Genomic DNA, 21,070 nt, shown 5'->3' on the forward strand with positions numbered 1-21,070 from the left:
ATGCCAAAACTTCAGGGATGTAGGAAAAGCAGAAAAGTTTATAGCAGTAAATGCCTACATTTAAAAAAAGAAGAAAGACCTAAGAAACAACTTAACTTTACACCTCAACTAACTTTAAAAAAAGGAACAAGCTAAGCCCAAAGTTAGAAGAAGGGAGGAAATAATAAAGATTAGAGCAGAAATTAAAATAGAAAAATAATTTAAAAAAAATCAGCAACACTGAGAGTTGATATTAGAAAAGATCAAGAAAATTGATAAACTTTTAGCCTAAACTAAGAAAAAAAAGAAGACTCAGTAAAAGCAGAAAGGAAAAAGGAGACATTACAACTGATGTCACAGAAATAGATATGAATATAGACACTACTATATACAATTATATGCCAACAAATGGGATAACCTAGTAGAAATGGGTAAATTCATAGAAACATATTACCTACAAAGACTGAATCCAAAGAAACAGAAAATCTAAACAAATCTATAACTAGTAAAGAGACTGAATCAGTAATCAAAAACTTCCCAACAAAGAAAAATTTAGCACCAGATGGTTTCAACGGAGAATTCTACCAAACATCTAAAGAAAAATCAATGTCACTCTTTCTCAAACTCATCCCCAAAATCAGAGAGGAGGGAACACTTCCAAATTCATTTTATGAAGTCAACATTACCCTGATGCCAAAGCCAGGCAAAGACACTACAAGACAAGAATAAAAACTATAAGCCAACAACCCGATGAATATAGATGCAAATATCCTCAACAAAATACTAGAAAAACAAATTCAACAGCACATTAGAAGGATCATACACCATAACCAAATGACATTTATGCATGTGATGAAAAGATGGTTCAACATATGGAAATCAATGTGATACACCATATTAACAAAATGAAGGGAAAAATGTTACATGATCATCTCAACAGATGCAGAAAAAGCATCTGACAAAATTCAACACCATTTCATGATAAAAAAATATGCAAGCTAGAAACAGAAGAAAATTACTGCAACATAATAAAGGCTATATATGAAATGTCTACAGCTAATATCATACTCAGTGGTGAAAACTAAAATCTTTTCCTCTAAAGATCATGAACAATGCAAGAACGCCCATTGTTGCCACTTCTATTCATCAGAGTATCTGAAGTCCTAGCCAGAGCAATTGGGCAATAAAAAGAAATAAAAGGCCTCCAAATCAGAAAGCAAGAAATAAAATTATCTATGTTTCTAGATGATATTATACATAGAAAACCCTAAAGTTTCCATTAAGAAAAAACCCTGCTAGAACTAATAAATTTAGCAAAGTTACAAGATACAAAATTAACATACAAAAAGTAGTTATATTTCTCTAACACTAACAACAAATAATCTAAAACGGAAATTAATAAAACAATCTCATTTACAATACCATCAAAAAGAATAAAACACACAGGAATAAACTTAACCAAGGAAGCAAAAGATTTGTACAATGAAAACAATAAAACAATGTTGAAAGAAAAGTACAGAAGAAACGAAAAGACATCACATGTTCAATGGATTAAAAGACTTAATATTGTTAAAAATCCTTATCATCCAACCAACCTACAGATTCAATGTGATCCCTATCAAAATCCCAATGGCACCTTTGCAGACATTTTTGTAGAAAACAATGTTAAAATTCATAAGGAACCACAAAGGACCCTATATAGTCAAAACAGTCTCGAGAAAGAGAAATGAAGCTGGGGGCCTCATACCTCCTGAATTCAGAACATTTTACGAAGTAATCAAGACAGTAGGTACTGGCATAAAGAAAAACATATAGACCAATGGAACAGAATAGTGAGCCCAGAAATTAATCCATGCATATGGGTCAAATGATTTGACAAGAGTGCCAATTCTACACAATGGAGAAAGGATAGTCTTTTTAACAAATGGTGTGGAGAAAACTGGATATCTACATGCAAAAGAGTGAAATTGGACCTTTATCTTATTCCATATACAATGATTAATTCAAAATTGTTTAAAGACTTAAACATAAGATCTGAAACTCTAAAACTCATAGAAGAAAATATAAAGCAAAAGCTTCATACATAGGTCTTGGCAATGATTTCATGGATATGATACCAGAAGCAAAGACAACAAAAGTAAAATAGACAAGTGGAACTAGATTAAACTAAAAAGCTTTTGTGCAGCAAAGGAAACAATCAATGAGACTGTAAAGGAGAAAATATTTGCAAAGTATATATTTGATAAGGAGTTGATATTCAAAATATATAAAAAAATCCTACAATTCAAAAGCAAAAAAGTAAATAACCTGATGTAAAGACGGGCAAAGGCCCTGAATAAGCATTTCTCTAAAGAAGACATACAAATAAGTATATGAGAAGATGCTCAACATCACTAATCATCACGGAAATCCAAATCAAAACCACAATGAGATATCACCGCATACCTGTTAAGAAGACCATTAAAATCAAAAACAAAACAGAAAATAGCAAGTGTTGGCAAGGATGTAGAGAAACTGGAACCCTTATGCATTTTATATTGGTGAGAATGTTAAAATGGTGCACCCATTATGGAAAAGAGTATGGACATTCCTCAAAAAATTAAAAAGAGAACCACATATGATCCAACAATTCCACTTTTGGGTATTTATCCAAAAAAAACTGAAAGCAGAATCTTGAGATACTTGCAATCCCATGTTCACTGTAGCATTCACAATATCCAAGAGGTGAAAACAACCTAAATGTCCACAGATGGGTGAATGGATAAAGAAAAGGTAGTATATACATATAACGGATTATTATTCAACATTAAAAAAAATAAGAAAATCCTGTAATATTCTACAACATGGATGAAACTTGAGGATATCATACTAAGTGAAATAAGCCAGACAGAGAAGGACAAACATTGTATGATTCCACTTATATGATATATTTAAAGTAGTCAAACTCATCTAAGCAGAAAGTAGAATGATGGATGTCAGGGGTTGGTGGAAGGGAAAAATGGGGAGTTGCTATTTGATGTTTCAAATTTTCAAATTTCAAAGTTTCAATTACATAAGATGAACAAGTTCTAAAGATCTGTGCAACAATGTGCATATAGTTAACAATTGTACATTTAAAAATTGTACATTTAAAAATGTGTTAAAAGGATAGATACATTATGTACTTTTTTACCACAGTTTTAGGGGGAAAAAAAGAAGTATACAGGGGGCATGGGAATGAGCCATGGAAAAAAATGAATGGACTAAAGAAATCTGGGCAGAAGAAGGTACATGTACAAAGGCCTTGAGTGGGCTAATACCCTATTCAAGGAACTGAAACAAGTCCAAAACACTTCAGGCATGGTGAGCAAGGATGAAAGTGGTAACAGATGAAAACCAGAGATGTAGCAGGAGCCTGATCAAGCAGGGACTTACAGGCCATGGTGAAAGATTTTAATTTTATCTTAAACCAATGGAAAGTTTCTAAGTAAGGAAATAACAATCTGATTAGTGTTTGAGAATGATCAATCTTTTAACAGTTTTGCTTTTCTCTGCAATATACCTCTTCTTCTTTTTTTTTTTAAATAGGCTCCACACCCAGCTGGAGCCCAGCACAGGGCTTGTACTCACAGTCCTGAGATCAAGACCTGGGCTGAGATCAAGAGTTGAATGCTTAACCTACTAAGCACCCAAGTGCCCTCAGTTAAAAAATTAAATAAAATTAGGCAAGAATCTTCCTTAAAAAAACAAAGGCAAGATTTCAGAAATATCTGGAATTTAGATTTAAGGCAAAATTCCATTAATGGGTCAAGTAATCTGAATCAAATATGAATTCAACATAATTTCTCTATAGAAAAAAGGGGCACCTGGGTGGCTCAGTCAGTTAAGCGTCTGCTTTCGGCTCATGTCATGATCCCCAGGTCCTGGGATCCAGCCCCACATCAGGCTCCTTGCTCAGCAGCCTGCCTCTCCCCCTCCCTCTGCCTGCTGCTCTGCCTGCCTGCTTGTGCTGTCTTTCTCTCTGTCAAATAAATAGTAAAATCTGGAAAGGAAAGGGGGAAGGGGAAAGGGATGGGGAAGGGGAAGGTGAAGGGGAGGAGCAAGGGGAGGGGAAGGGGGAAGGGGGAGGGGAAGGAAAGGAAAGGGAAAGGGAAAGATAAAGGAAAAGGAAAGGAAAGGTTGGGGCGCCTGGGTGGCTTAGTCGCTAAGCATCTGCCTTCGGCTCAGGTCATGGTCCCAGGGTCCTGGGATGGAGCCCCACATTGGGCTCCCTGCTCAGCGGAAAGCCTAATTCTCCCTCTCCCACTCCCCCTGCTTGTGTTCCCTCTCTCGCTATCTCTCTATCATATAAATAAATAAAATCTTTAAAAAAAAAAAAGAAAAAGCAAAGAAAAGAAAGAAATCAGGTAAAATCTGTCCAATAATGGCAGTCATACACTTAAGTTTCCTTTGAAAGGATAGTATTGAAGCACTTATCCAACTTTTCTCTGATCTCTCATTAACCATAGCATGAAAACAGAATGAATTTCAGCGATAAGGTATAATACACAATATACTTAAAAGTTTGATTTGCGTCTGCCCTAAAACAGCATTTTCTACCATTCCATATAAGTGGAACAAAATAATTATTTTCAAACTTGCCTCAGTATCAACGCAGTATTTTAAAACGCAGCATAATTATCTGTATGGAAAATATCAGTTTCAATTTGCCTTTTTTCCCTTCTTATTGGCAGTCAACTCAAAATAAAAGAATATAAACTAAAGGTTTACCTAATAAATTGTTTATGAAGGCTTTAATGCTAGGGAAAACCTTACCAACAGTACAGCTGTCTTCAAGTACCACATCAACATTTCTGTCTCTGTACTCAACCCTGAAGTCCAGCATCCGAGGTTGCCGTTCTACAATTTGCCTAGATGGCATTACAGGTCGAAATGCTGAAGAGGAAGAGGGAGCAGGAACTGAAGCTGGGTGACTTGGATCAAATGCAGGTCCTGGTATAGTCTCACCTCCATAGTCACTGAAATATTGACATAGAAAGAAAGATTATCATCAACCAAATCATTAGAGATTACCACTAAGGACCCATTCCATATTTGGCTTATGTTGGTCTTCCAATCAAATTTACCTACCTGTGCATCAAGCCGTAACTAAAGTTTTACTTCCTCCATAAAATCTTTCCTGGTGACTGAAAGCCACATTACTCTCCCTCCCATCCCTGCCTTTCTATGTCTATTAGCAGTATCATACATATCATTTAGCATTTAATGAGATTTTTGCCATATGTTGTTATGATGTTAATAAAACATTAATTTTGAATTAAGAACAGTGTCTTCTTCATTCACTTTCATTTGCTTACTGAAACATTATTTGATTAACTCTACTTTCCAAAAAACTCAGAAATTTACCATCCTTAAATCTCCACTCTATCGTACTCCTCAGTCCTTTTTTTTTTTTTTTAAGATTTTATTTATTTTTGACAGGGAGAAAGAGAGTGTGTACAAGTAGGGGAAGCAGCAGGCAGAGGGAGAGAGAGAAGCAGGCTTCCCGCAGAGCAGGGAGCCCGATGCGAGGCTCGATCCCAGGACCCTGGGATCATGACCTGAGCCGAAGGCAGACGCTTAACCGTCTGAGCCACTCAGTCTTAAAAGATAATTTTTTCCTGCTTTGCATAGAAAACAGATGCCATCAAGATGAAATTCCCTTACTTTTTTGACATCAAATCCACAAACTAACCCACACATGTACTCCCTTTTTCTCTTTCTATAAAACAGAGGCAACATCATTCTAAAACCATCTTCTAATTAGCTTTACATTATGGTATGCTTTTCCTTTCCAGTATCTGCAACATCTCCTTCTCTTCTGGATTCTTCTTAATAACATTTAAACATGTTTAAGTCTTAAAAAATAAAAATAAAATCTTTGTTCTGCTCACTTAATAGTTATCTCATTTCTAGGGATTAAATCAGGTATTTACATGAAAAGCTTAGCACACTGCCTGGTACCTAGTAAGATCTCAAACATCAAATTCAGTATATCCAAAGTTTAACTCATTAATGTTTCCCCAAGCCTGATCCTCCCTCCATTGTTCCTCATATTAGCTACCCAAGCCAGAAACTTCTGGCATTATCCTTGATACCTTCTTCTCTCACAACTCCCATATCTAGTCAGTCCTTTCAATTTTACCTCCTAAATATCTTTTAGTTAAGACATCCACCTTTCCCCTTTGAAGCTGACACCCTAGCACAAGCCACGAGCACCTCTTACGTGGACTGATGCAATAGCCTCCTAACTAATCTCTGAATGTTCCTTTGTTCCCCTGCATGTCATTCCTTACCACCACAAAAACGAAATTATAGAAATGTCTTCATGTCATTTTCTTCAATATTCCCCTCTGCTCTTCATACAGAGCTAAAGAGGCGTATAAGCCCCTATATGATCCAAATCCTATCTACCTCCCCATCCTTAGCTTGTGCTAGGCTATCTCCAATCTCTCTGTTAACAGCCATAACAGCCTTTCATTTCCTCCATCTCACCTTGATCCTTCCCATTTCCTAGGGGAACACAGACTATTCCTTCAAAGAATATTCTTTCTTTCCCATCTCATACCAATATTCCATTTTTCTTCTAGCTAATTATATCCACCCTTCATATCTCAGATTGAATGTTTTTCAACTCAGCATGTTTTACTACCTCAGACTGGTTCTAATTCCTCACCACTACCAATTATAATTGGTATTAATCATTTGACATTTAGGACCCCCCAGAGAATATAAGTTCCACAAGGGCAAAGTTCACATCTGTGTTTTTAATGGCTTTATCCTCTGCCTGGAGCTCAAGATTTTACAGAGAAAGTACTTAAATATTTAACTAACGAGTAAAGGAATAATTATTAAAGAATTTGGTTTTTCTCTCACTTAATTTACATATATAGTCACTTTTTTCCCCCTCACTGGGAGGAGTAAGGAAGAAGAGAACATAAGGAATGCTTCCACTGAAACATCATTTTGTATATATGTTCCACCACCACCAAAACTATAAGCTCATTTCTAAAACATCTTTTTTCTCACCCTAAATTTAAGGGAAAACAACAGATTGGGAACCTGAACAAGAACAAAAACAAGAACGACCAAAAACACACAAATAAGCACTATTGATACCAACAAGCCAGGAAAGAAATATTTACATTTACTTCACATTATTGCTCTGATTAGTGTTTACCAAATTTAGATTACAACATTGATTTTTTGAGTTGTGATCGTCTTTTAAAGAATAGGATAGGATAGGATACAAATGATCAGTACATGGCACTTAATAATTAGGACCAAGTACTGTTTCCCAAAACTTTTGATTCTGATACATATTTGCATATGTGTGCTTTGGATTCCAGGTATTTCTCTTTGTAGGTCATAGCCAAGAAAGTGTGAAAATGACAAGAGTTCAGATACTCTAGTAATCACTGATCCAAAGACAAAAACCTATACTTTCTCCCAGTTGTTAGATTCAAGAAAAGTAATCTTAGAAGTAGGACATGGAAAAGAAAATGTCCAGAGCAGGAAAGACTATCACTATTGGAATCCAAAGTATCTATGAAGAGAATGTGTGCAATGACATTTCATATCTCTAAATTTTGTCACAACTTCTCAGAACCTCGGAAAAACAGCTAAAGTTAATAGGCTGGTCCCTGACTTACTGTTTTCTTAACTACAAATTCATCCTTCTGTAGTCTATTGTGTGATGCTGGGGCTAGCATTCTGCAAAATTCTATTTGTCCTCTGGCATGTTTCCCCAATAGATTCTGCAAATAGGGGATATATTAGATAGAGATCATTTGTTACCAGAGAGGAGGAAAGCGTTCCTTCTTCCTATTTGCATATACTTCTATCAGTATCATCCTGTAGCTTTCAGTCTCCTGGCTTTTTTCAGTATTCATATAACCAGTTTCTTGACATCCCCTCAGACACCAATAGCAGCTAGAGAGTGTGCATTCCACAGCAGCCTGATCCTCACTCAGGTCCAAGGGACTCCTCAGAGCATCAAAGTTCTGTTAATCCCTTTGACCTAGACCTAAGAGTGGTAACTTCCTGAAGCAGTTATTATACATAGGTTACTTCAGTTTTACTTTTTTGCTCTTTTAGTCTTCCACACCTGTGTAACCAATCCTACATTAAACTTGAAATACCCAAACTTTTTTTGGTAATGGAGGTGTCCCAGAAACAGGATTCAGGAATTGGTTTGATTATGTCCTTGACCTTCAATACACTGATGAGCTCCTTGCCAATGGAAAATGAGATACTAGTGATCATGCACTGGCATAATGATTAATTGAATTACCACTTATAGTTCATTATGATCACATACCTATTAAAACAAGTGCCTAAGGGGACAAATGACTATTTGACTTGGCCATTACGGTAGTAATAATGACAATAAATGAGCTGGCTGCTTCTGGAAAGCTTAAGAGAAGAAAATGAAACACTTTGGGTTATTAACTTTCAGTTCAAGCCATGGTAAGAAAGCTAGAGCTTTTGAAGTAGCACTTTCTTATTTCCCGTCCTCCAGGTATGATCCTACTGAGAATCATACATAAAATGTAATTTTGCAGCTTAAATAACTACAGTGAAAGCTGAGTACATATTCTTTCTAAGCTTCTGTTGTGAAAATTACAGCACTGTTTTAGAAGGAGTGGGACCCTAAAATGTAGAATAGGGACTCCCAAGTGGATTCAGATGAAGTTATAATCTTGAACCCACAGAGTCCCTCTGAACCTCTTTTGTAAACAGAAACAACTCCTCTTCCCATGACTGAAGTTAGCCTCCTCTTGCTTGAAAACTGGTAATGCTCGGGCGCCTGGGTGGCTCAGTCGTTAAGTGTCTGCCTTCAGCTCAGGTCATGATCCCAGGGTCCTGGGATTGAGTCCCACATTGGGCTCCTTGCTCAGCAGGGAGCCTGCTTCTCCCTCTCCCACTCCCCCTGCTTGTGCTCTCTCTCTCTCTGGTAAATAAATAAAATCTTAAAAAAAAAAAAAAAAAACTGGTAATGCTCTTACTTGGACCATTGCCTTGAAAAGGGATGCCTATTGTCAAAACCTACCCCCACCATTCCTTACTGCCTCTAAAATAAGATCTAGGCATGCTCCAAGAGAATAAGTACAATGTCTTAACTGAGAGAGGGCTTATATCCAAAATAATTGTAAGATTTTGATAAAGCAAAAACCTAGGGAATAGGTAAGGAAATGAATTTGAAGTGAATTTGACCAAAAGAGTTTGGATAGAGCCAAATATAACATGTTTGCTTAAGCAGCTCTAAGTCCTCTAATAGTTTGCTTGTTGACTGAATGAAACTTAAGTCCCAAAGGAGTCTACATTTAATGAGGATGAAATGCCCAAACTTTCCTGGCAAAATGTAGAAGAAATCCAGATGCTTAGAAAAATAAGAATGCTCGAGGGGATTTACCATGAACAATCTGAACATACATACATCCTCCTACTACATCATCCATGAGGTCCCAGAGGACATTGCACTAAAGTATTAAGAAATACATTAGTAAGAGTTGGGGGAGGTCTGCATTCTTGAAAAACTGTAGTGGCTGTCTTCCATGGGTTGGGAATGACATGATAAGATGACACCACTGAGTAAGTTTCCTTAATGGGCATGAGATCCCAAAGTGCTCAGGTCAAATGGCAGAATTTAGTAAGAAAAAGGTAGGAGCAATTATGTTAATGGACAGCATAGATAAGAAGTGGCAATCAGAAGATTTCAACCTGCAGAGATCTTTAGAAGTGTTTAACTGAACATAATTATTATTTTTCTTCTTTGAGACAGAAAGCAAGCATGGTGGGGGAGAGGGACAGAGAGAGAGGGAGAGAGAGAATCCTAAGCAGTCTCCATGCCCAGCCCCACAAAGGGCTCAATCTCATGATTCTGAGATCACAATCTGAGCTGAAATTAAGAGTTGGATGCTTAACCAACTGAGCTACCCAGGCACCCCAGAACATGATTATTTCTAAGGAACCAAATTAAAAGTCAACTGACTAAAATATTACTTGATCTAAAAACATTAGAAACCCTAGACCTGATAGCCTAAAACCTAATGTCCATAACACAATGGACAGTCATAGTCACTCTCAGTTTCCAAACACAAGTTGTTTCAGAGACATAAAGTCCCTGATCCCCACAAAGACAATGCAACAGAGCCACACATATGCATTGGAAATTTTCCTTTAAGACTTTTCCTAAGAGGCCTGCAGCCATTTACTAGGTTGTTTGTGTACTGATAAAAGGAAAGTATCTTAAAATTTTAGGGGATTACTAGATGCTAACTCTAAACTGATATTAATTCCTGGGGATATAAGAGTGGAAGACTATGGTGGTAAATGAAGTTTGGGCCCAAATCCACACATACCATGTTCAAACAATCTGTCAACCTACCCTGCAATTTCTTCTCCAGATTCTGAATGCATAACCGAAAGAGACATACTCAGTAACCAGCAGACATTCTATATTGACTTCCTGATCCGTGGAGTTAGGGTTACTATGTAGGAAGGGTTAGTAACAGGAAGTAACTGATCTTGCATATACTTTTTTCTCTATATTAATTTGCAAACAGCAAGACAAGCATATTACTTTTACCCAGCAAGGTAAACAATATACCTTCACTGTCTTTTTCAGAGGATTATGTCAACTCTCCTGTTCTTGAGCATAACAATCTAGTCTGGAGAGATCTTGATGACTTAGACATTCCATAAAACAACATTACATTGATAACAATGTGAATCGATCCTGAAGAGAAGAGTAGTAAGTACTTGGGTGCTTTGATAAGACATAAGTATGATAGAGAGTAGAAGATACGTGCCACAAAAATGCAGGGGCCTGCCACCTTGGTGAGGTTTCTGGGGTCCAGTGATCAGAAGCAATCAGGGTAAAGGCCAGTTGCTATACCTTGCACTTCCCATCGATAATAAGAGATAACTAAGTTAAATGAGGAAGAAAAGATTTGGACTGGGAAAGGAAAAGATGTTTATATAATATACATGCTCATACCAACCAAAAACAAACTGCTAAAGCATTACAGCCCCCAAAGATATCCCAGGAAGACAGTAGTGAAAGAAAAGCCCCCTAGTGGGGAGAACTTGGGATTGTACCACAGGTTGACTTTCATTTAGAAAGAGATTGCCTGAGGTACAAATCTATTTGAACCATGGACAACAGACAATAGGTTGGCCAGCCGATAAGGACTTGGAAAAAATAAAAGAAAAATTAGGTGACAAGGGAATCTGGGGAAAAGATATGAAAACGGAACTTTCAGAAAGGACACAAAATGTGAATATATGTTTCTGCAGGGGATGTTGCCTACAGGCTATCCACTGGAAAAAGAGGCTCTCAATGTGCATAAGACGACATTGTTCTATTGATGTAAGTCAGCTTACATTAATTATATATTAATTGCATTAATATATAATGTGGCCATGCCAATAGGAGTGGAGGTTAGACACAGATACAACATCAATTCCCCCTTACCAAGTCTGAATCTGGCTAGGGAAACTACCAAGTGTCTAAACTGCAAGCAACAGAGACTAATACTGAGTCCCCAATATGGCATCATTCCTTGGGGATCTGGTAATGGATCATTTCTATCATGGAGGAGGGAACAATATGTTCTCCCTTAAAAAGATACTTTTCTGGATATGAAATTGACTTCCCTGAAAGCAATACTTCTGCCAGCACCACCATTCATGTACTGAGGGAACGCCTTATTGATCTAAGGCTTCAAACACAACACTGGTTCTAATCAAGGAACTAATTTCACAGCAAAAGAAGTGTAGTGCTAGTATCATTCGTATATACTGTTAGCCAGAAGCACCTAGTTGTCAGAACAGTGAATTGTCCTGCTGAAGACTGTTAGGAGACAACATACTCAAAACTTGCGTCTCCACCTTAAAGGATGTAGTATATGCTTTATATCAGTGACCAAAACACAGTGATATTTCTCATACTGCCAGAAAACATGGGTATGAGAATTAAGTGTCAGTAGTGGTTCCTTTTATTACTCCTAATAACTTAACAGAATTTTTGCTTCCTGCTACTTTGGGCTCTGGTGGTTCAGAGGTCATGGTTCCCAAGTATGTAATGTTTCCACAATACTTTTCTTAGAATTAGAACCTGAGAATGCCACTTGGCCATTTTCTACTCTTCACATTACTTAATCAACTAGCAAAATAAGGGAATACGAAGTGAGGTGGGAGGTCCTGATTACCAAGTAAAAACTGGGTTGCTGTTATACAATGGACTATTTTCTGGGGCATGTCCAATTATGAGTTAGTGGAAAACTACAACCAATTTAAAAAAGGCTGGTTCACTGAGGATTCTGACTGTTTAAGAATGAATGTTTGAGATGTCCCACCAACTAAAGAAACTTGACTATCTGAGTTGCTGGCAGAGGGAATATAAAGAGCGGAAGAAGAAACTGGTAAATATTAATCATGGCCTCATGACCAGTAACAGTAACAAAAATGTAGCAGCACAGAAGTGTGTGCACAGACACACACAAAATTTTCTTCTTACAATTTTGCACCTTGATCTTAACACCAGTGACCTAGCAGTGACATTACTGTAACAATGACACCCACTTTGTTTTAGCATCAGCCACTGGTGTTAGCTTCTAGCATCTTTCAATACTTCAAAACAAGCCTCTGCAGCCTGCAGAGGTACTAGTATCAGCTGAGCAGGACTTCTTTCTCTTATGTCTAGGGTCAAGTTGCTAGGGCCCTTCCTGTGGGCTTCAAAGTCCTGTTAACCTCAATCTCTCCCAATAACTTTCCTTTTTTCTTCTAATACTAGAAGTGACTTTGTGCCCTTTAGTGGTTAGCAGGGGGGCTCTCCCAGACAGACCTGTTCTAGAGCAGGCTTCCTGCAATACCCTGGACCCAGTCCACACAGTCTGGGTTGTGCCCACCCTACTCAGAGGATGCTGCAGCTGTAAATCTGCTCTTGCCCTATGCACCTTTCCTCAAGCACAGCAGACCACCCCACCCACAGCTGGGCCTGCTGGCCCAGCTGTTTCCTGACATCATTATATCTGAATTGTCTCAGTATTCCCTTTTTGCTCTTTCAACCTGCTCCACATCTCTGGAACTGATTCCCTATATGAAATTCCCTGTGTTTGAAACACCCTAGTGTGCCTTTTTTTTCTTTACCAAACCCTAACTCTAGGAGACAGTTTAACATTTCTAATCATAGCAGGCTATTTGGTGTTGTCAACCCAAGAGAATCTTTTAGAAAGTTTTCACTTGAGAATTTTCTTATTGGCTATAATTATTTTATTTCAAGATCAATAAAAAATAATGAATTTACAATCCAAAAAAAAAAGAGACTACCAGTTAATGATCCTATCAATTTTGACTAATGTTCAATGGTATCCATAGAGTACAAACACATCCAAAATTGTTGACTAAAAAAAAAAAAGTATTTTTAAGACTTTTCATCTATGAAGATATCATTCTATAATCTGATCTATTCACTATTCTTTTCTAATTAATCAATAATTAAAAAAAATAGACACTGGCAAGGGAAACTCTATGGAGAAATCTATTTTAGATTTAAACATCAACTAAAGGAGTGTATTTATCCTCAGTCAACTTTGCTCTACAAACCACACGTCATTGGAAGGCAATGAACAAAGCAAACAGAAACTCTGTACATGTTTATTTCAATTTTTAAAAATCCATCCCAAGGTAAAATTTCTAGGTACAAAAACAAAACAAAAACACTTATGTGTTTTAAAGATAAATTTGTCTTTAGAAAAAAATCAGATCTTAAATGAGCATCAGAAAAGACAATAAATAGAAACTAATTGACCAAAATGGATATTATCTGTATCAAAAACCTCAGCATTTATATATTCTGAAAACCTAATAGCGAATAACTAGAAAAAAAATGCCTAGTCTTCTCTAGGTTCCCTCAATGAATTAAACAATTGGACAAAGAAACATACAGACTGTCTGGGTCAAAAAAATAAATATGAGTTGACAAACACTATCCACTTAGTCAATGAAGAAAATTATACTACTGATTCATAAAATTTTTAGAAAATATAGCACGTGCTTTCTACTAACACAAGTAATTCATTAGCACTTCCTTCTAACAATAACTGTCTCCAGAAATAATGTTTAAAAAGGCTCTGGACAATATGCTAAATAAATAAAATATTATACCAAGATGTAGTAAATAAACATGCACACATTTGACGTTCTATGACTGAATGGCTTACATTTATGACAGCATAAGTCACACAGTATATAAAATGTTGTATTAGCAGTATGTCTAGTGAAATAAGCCTTGGAGGATGAGGCAGAAGACTTGCTTACATCCTGACTCCATCAACATCATGCTGTATCATCTGGGCCAAGTCACTTCATGCCTTATTCTCTCTACCTGTAAAATGAGGGATAATAATATCTGCCTTTACTTGCTTACAACTAAAATAGTAACTGTAAAATAAAGCTATGGGAGAAAGATCTTATACACATGTATTAAATTCCAACTTTTTTACCCAAAGGAAAAAAATCTTTTAAAAAAAGGTATGACATGACTAGTTTGCTGACCTTGAATAGGGCAGAGTGGTATCAAAAAATGCATGGCTTTTAAAATGAGACAATACAGATTTCACCACGTACTACACTTGTGAGCTTGGACAAATCTATGTAAACTCTCTAACCTTAAGTTTCCTCACTATGAAATATGAATCTCTTAAGGGTTATAGTAAGTAATAAATGATGAAAAATATATCAATTACCTAGCACAGTGCCTTAAGCATTTAAAAACTGTTAGTTTCTTTGCTTTGAACTTTATGGGAACATTAAAAACCATATTCCCACTTTTGAATTCACACAAAAATCTGATTTCAAGAAAAGCTATAAAGTACATGGGTTGGGCTCTTCTCCGTCCAAAAATAATTCATATTAAAAAATCTTTTTGGTAGTGCTTTCCTCTGTCGAAGTATGAAATGACAAATTAAGAGTCAGCTGCATTCACAGACTACACTACAAAAGTCAAACATACAAAACAAAAATCCTTTTAACTACCTACATATACCATTCGTACTATTAAGTCTTCCACTTTCAGTGTTAAGCCAATGAGAAAGCAACAAAGAGCCCTCTTTCATTTTCCTCTGGTTAGGAGACACACAAGAGGAATTTTCAGTTATGTCAAGTCCACAGTGATTTCAAACCTAAATAACAAGTTAGGAAGGGAGAGAATTGAAGACTATTGCTAGATACAACCGATTTTCTTCTATGCACATATGATTCATTCCTTTAATTAAACAAGCAAACAAAACAAAAACCTACTCTGATGAATGTTAAACTCCAAATTTTATAGTTTTAGAAATCAATTTAGTGCTGAATCTCTACTTATAAAATATTAAGCAAAAAGTATCATTAGTGACAGGAGAGATGGGATGTTTCCAGGGATGAGGAAATTTCTAGAGTTCACCCACAGCAAAATACTGTTAATTTTAAGATGTATCCAATATGTACTCAGAACCCAGAAGCTGAATCCACAAGGGTTTAACAAGCAAAAATTTTGGAACAGAAAGTGGAATAACATTTACTCAAGAATAAAACTGGAACCATATTTAGAAGTCTAAAACTTTCTAAACCAAGAAAAAAAATGATCATAAAGGAAGTTCCTATAATCACCTGGTTTGCTTTCTAGACAAGGGTTTCAATAAAACTGAATGCTTTTGAACAACAACAACAACAAAAAAAAAAAATTGGTACAGACCCTGGAAATCAGTCACATTTACTCTGGATGAAATTTTTTCTGACAGTTTTTTAAAAAAGGTGGGGAACAGGTCTATTAATTACTAAGGGTAGTACAAGTACCAAACAGAATTTGCTTCCTTTCTAAATATACACAGTTTCCTATAAGGTATAGCACATTTTGCAGTTCATGGTGAATTTTTTGATGGTTTTGCAATAGCACTTTTCTTCCTCTCCAAAACAACCTCAGTCCTAGTTCTGCTCTTTCTGTTTGCCTCATCTGCACTTAGCAGATCATTCTTCAGTGACTTAGAAATCCTAGCCACCAAAATTCAAGCCAAAGTTTGAACTGAGAGGGGGGAAAAATCAAGTAATTACACTTGGAAGTGGGAATGGTTTTACCTCTATAGTGTCCTCTTTTAATCCAAACCAGTCTCCAATTTTAAGGAAAGAAAACTTATGAAAAGTTATTTCTAATTTAAGGAATTATTTTGTAATTTATAGTTCTCTTGGTATCATCTTCCAATTTTACCCTCCGGCAATGACACAAAACCATGAAGACCATTCCACATGTTAACAATGCATTCTTCAGGTGAAACAGTTCAGTGCTTTGGGAAGTTTCATCAATTAAGGACTTATTCAAATTGTTCCAAATTATCATATACTTAATTTAGAAACCAAAAGTGAATAAAAAAACAATGTAGTAAGGCTAAAGATAAAGCCTGGATAGGTAGATAATAACCATGCTCTAGAGCTACAGGGATTCAGTTCCTTCCATTTTATGAATTAGAAGATGCCCTTGAAAAGCTTTTTTAAAAATAAAATAAAACCACCATTAAAAATAGTATCACTCATTTTGAAATAATCTTATACAGTTAAAAGCTGGAAACTTTAGGAAACTGATATAATAAAATTGTCTGAAAGAACAGTAACTAATAGAGCTTCTACACCAAAGAGCAAATGCTCTATCAAAAAGTTAAACAAAAAAATTAACAATTGTCTTTTTTTTGCTTGGCTAAATTCTCATCCTACCATTAGGCACTTTATAACATACCTTTGTAGAATGCCATTTTCCTGGGGTATTACACCATTGATAGCTGCCTGCAAACAAAAAACAGAGAAGACCATTTAAAAAAAAAAACAAAACAGAAAAATGCTCAGGGAGGTGTGGGGTGGAGAACACTGTACAGGGAAATAAGTATACTTTGAAAAATAAAATTTAGGGGGCGCCTGGGTGGCTCATATGGTTAAGTGTCTGCCTTCGGCTCAGGTCATGATCCCAGGGTTCTGGGATCAAGCCCCACCCTGCTTTGCGGTAAGCCTGCTTCTGCCTCTCCTTCTACTGCTCCCCCTGCTTGTGCTCTCTTGGTCTCTCTGTCAGATAAATAAAAGCTTTTAAAATAATATAAAATTTAAACAAAATATTAAATGTTTCCTTAATAACAAAATATTCTCTAAAATGTTTCTCTATTTACTATAATAAAACCGTATTTTGGGAAACTAAAAAAAAAAAGCAAAACAAACAAAAGAAACATGCATTTGGCTTTTAATACCCCCAAATCTTGAGTCATAAAAGGCTTAATTCCACAGTCTTCATTCAAGCAAAACACCCACAAAAACCAATGTTTAAGAATGTCAGAACAAGTAAAAGCAGTACCTTAAAATAATAGTTTTAACTTATTTCCTTCTTCAGATTGAGAGGAGCGAGATATAAAATCACAAATGAAAAATTCCAATAAGAATTTAAAAATGAGCTCAGGAAATAAATTCATCCTTTCATGTTATAATTATTATTCTTAGTAAAAAGAACATTTAGAAGGAAAAAACATAGAGGCAAGAATTCTTTGATAAACACAATACCACGATTGTACCAGGTTACAAAAGGAGGCAGCAGTATCACGGGGGAAGTTTCCTTATATAAAACAATCCTCAAGTTGGTCTCTAAGCTAACAAGTCACCAGTTACTTAGAACATAGCACAGACCTGACATGATATGGACATTTTTGCAGGCTACTAAACAAGCAGGCTGCAACATCCTGGATTGTAGGCAGTTCACTGCAGGGTAACAAAGATTCTCTGGAGGAAAAAACTTTGCCTTTCCAAATTTGCCTCTGCACTATAACAACTTCTTCCCTCCCCTTGCCCAACCAAGTCCACATCAAAATGAAAAAGAAAAAAAAAAGAAAGGTACCACTTCAATGCTTTATCAGCTGCCTAGAAATCAATTCCCAAAAGGAGTTTGTGTATTTTGTGAAACATTAACTTAAATATTTGCCAGAAGTGGGCCAAGTTTACAATGTTATTCTGTTAAATGGAAATAAAGCAGAATGTAAGATGCTTGCTATGAATTTTGAGAGTTGTAATGCTCCACTGGCAAAAACCAAAGATATCCACAGATTAATATAGGCAGTGGATTCCACAGAACCCTAACAACTCTGGGGGCTCATAAATCCTTTGAGTCAAACAAATGCTAAAATGGGTTTTCAAAGCCACATATTCAATGGAAGTATCTCTGCCTACTGCCAGATCAATTATCCCTTTTGTTTTGACATCAACAGCTCCACATACAAATATCTCCTTTGCTAAAAAATAGAAAATAGTGAAAGAATTTTCTATGGTGTTGGAAAAGAAACAAAATACCAGAGTTTGGAGGGATTTTGTTCAAATTTTCACTCGGGAATGCCAAGGTATAATGGAAAGAATACTAAGGATTTACAAAGTCCAAGATTTGAATCCAGACTTTCCCACTTATTAATTTTATGACCTTAGTATGTTCTATACTCACTGAACCTCTTTGAGCCTCAGTTTCCTCATCTGTATAATGAGATAATACTATCTCCTCAGCCAAAATGGGCCTGTCTTTTTGTTCCTCAAAGGCATCAAGTTCTTCTATTTCTTAGGTCTTTTGAAGATACTATGTTTGTTTGAAATGCCTTTTCCCCATTTCTTGTCTGGCTAAATCTTAATCATCATAACTGAAATTTGTTAGATATACTTTTTCAAAGAATTCTTAATCAACCCCCCCCATCTACATAGGCTTACTCTCACATAGAACTCTGTGCTTTTCCTTCATAGTAATTGTTAATTACTTATTTGGTGATTATTTGTTTTATGTCTGCTTTTCTCTGTAGGGTGTAGGCTATGTGACAGACAAGATAATAACAATTTTGTTCTTTACTTTATCCCAGTTGCCTAGCACAACACAGGCACTAAACAGCACTCAATACTTATTTGTTAAATTAATGATGCTAGAGGAGTACAAAAAAATACAAAAACAGAGGTGCCTAGGTGGCTGAGTCGGTTGAGCAACCAACTCTTGATTTTAGCTCAGGTCATGATCTTGGGTCCTGGGATCGAGCCCCAGGTTGGGCTCTGTGCTCAGCAGGGAGTCGGCTTGAGGATTCTCTCTCCCCATCTCCCTCTGCCCCTCCCCACACTCTCTCTCTCTAAAGAAAAAATAAATAAATCTTTAAAAAACAAATACAAAAACAAAAGCCACACAGTCAACACCTGACCAAGGCTCAGAAAGCTTCCTAGATGAAATAAGGTCTCAATTAAGACTGAAGGATAAGCGGGGTTACCTGGGTGGCTCAGTCGGTTACCATCCGACTCTCGGTTTTGGCTCAGGTCATGATCTCAGGGTTGTGAGGTCAAGCCCCATGAAGGGCTCCATGCTCAGCAGGAGTCTGCTTAAAGATCCTCTCCATCAGCCCCTCCCCCTGCTCGTGCACGTGCACACATATTCTCTCTCTCCCTCGCTATCACTCTCAAATAAATAAATAAATCTTAAAAAAAAAAAAAAGACTGAAGGATAAGGGAAAAGTAGCAAGATGGGGTAGAAGGCAATGCTATGCGGAAGGAACAGTGACACACCTCCACTTTCCTTTTCTAAGACCTTAGATCATGTTAAATAATGTATTTGTTTTGGGGTAGAAAGTCCCTGACCTCAACCTATTTTGTACATAAATATGTAAAATGTAATCCAGAATGAAAGTACAATAAAAGTATAATTTGCTAAAGGAATATAGAATAGGGAGAGAGATTTTTGTGAAGATTAAGGAAAGTTTCAGAAAAGATGGCATTTGATCTGAACACTGAACAATGAGTAGGTATAGAAGCAAAGGAAAATTTCAGATGAGTTCAATTTTGAACATGTTAACTTCAAAGTGACAGTAGGATATCATTTGTTTACTTAACAAGTATGAATTAATTGCCACCTATATACCAAGCTCTGGGCTAGGCAATGAAGATATACTAATGGATGTAACACAGCTTGCCTTCTAGCAAGGACAAAAATATATTAAACAATTAATTTTACTATAAGCAGTTCAGGTAATATCCAAATGGAGACAAAAAGTAATTTAAAAATTCAGAGCCAGGTTAAGTAAAACAATACATGTTTAAAGGCAAATAAAAGCAGCCCTAAAAATATTTTAATTCCCTCCCCCTAATAAGCCTTCTTCTTTGGTGAAGAGAAGTTGAGACAGAGATAGAGTCTTGGGGAATTCATACATTTAAGAATTAGAGGAGAGAAAGCTAAAGACAAAAACAAAACAATAAAAGTAGAAGGATTATATATGAGGGAAAGACCAGGAATATGTCATAGAAGGGGCAAAGAAGGTATTACAAGGAAGGATTAGACAAAACTGAAAAATGTGAGAATAGTCTAATAATATGAGGCCTAAGAGATTATTAGACATATTTTTTTAAGTTTTACTAAAAATTAAATTATAAAAGGCTAAGAAATACATGGGAAATAAAGTACACTAACTCTTGAAATAGTGTGAAAGTATAAAAATAGGAATAGCAGTATAATACTCATTACTCTCAGTATAATACAGATTAGTTAATAACAGACCATTTTTCCAGACATTTCTTCAGTGATGCTTCAATGATTATATCAAAGCATTATGATTAGCTTTATTCTTTTTAGATTTTTATTTATTTGAGAGAGTGAGTGAGAAAGAGAGCATAAGTGGGGGCAGGGGGAGGGAGAGGGAGAGAGAGTAGACTCCCCACTGAGCAGAGAGCCCAAAGTGGGACTCAATCCCAGAACTCCAGGATCATGACCTGAGCTGAAGGCAGATACTTAACCAACTGAGCCACCTAGGTGCCCCATATCATCAGCTTTATTCTTATTAGCAGTCTCCTCACCTGGCCAATTTCCAAATTACTGATTACAGATCAGTAAAACTAAATACTTAATACATTTAAGTTATAAGAATTTATAAACAAATAGAAAAAGACAGTATTTAGAATTTTATGAAAATAGAAATGATAAACACACTTTCATTATATATATATATATAAAATCATATATATTATTAGTTGATAGAATTAAAAATATAGGCAA

At 36.2% G+C, this 21,070-nt stretch overlaps 1 protein-coding gene across 7 annotated transcripts in view; it reads right to left on the minus strand.

The window, feature by feature from the left end:
* Positions 1-21,070, minus strand: part of FAF1 (Fas associated factor 1) — a 489,041-nt gene that overhangs the window by 315,900 nt on the left and 152,071 nt on the right. For 5 of the 7 annotated variants that reach the window (XM_027624861.2, XM_027624896.1, XM_027624850.2 and 2 more), the window contains 2 exons: positions 16,772-16,818; positions 4,774-4,976 (listed from right to left, as the gene is read on the minus strand). In XM_027624861.2, coding sequence (XP_027480662.1) covers positions 4,774-4,976; positions 16,772-16,818 — 250 coding nt within the window. Of the gene's footprint in view, positions 1-4,773; positions 4,977-14,322; positions 14,392-16,771; positions 16,819-21,070 lie in introns of those variants that run through there. The other 2 variants (XM_027624887.1, XM_027624906.1) reach the window with 2 other exon arrangements.

The sequence above is a fragment of the Zalophus californianus genome, chromosome 4, assembly GCF_009762305.2.
Source record: "Zalophus californianus isolate mZalCal1 chromosome 4, mZalCal1.pri.v2, whole genome shotgun sequence".
Lineage (NCBI taxonomy): Eukaryota > Metazoa > Chordata > Mammalia > Carnivora > Otariidae > Zalophus > Zalophus californianus.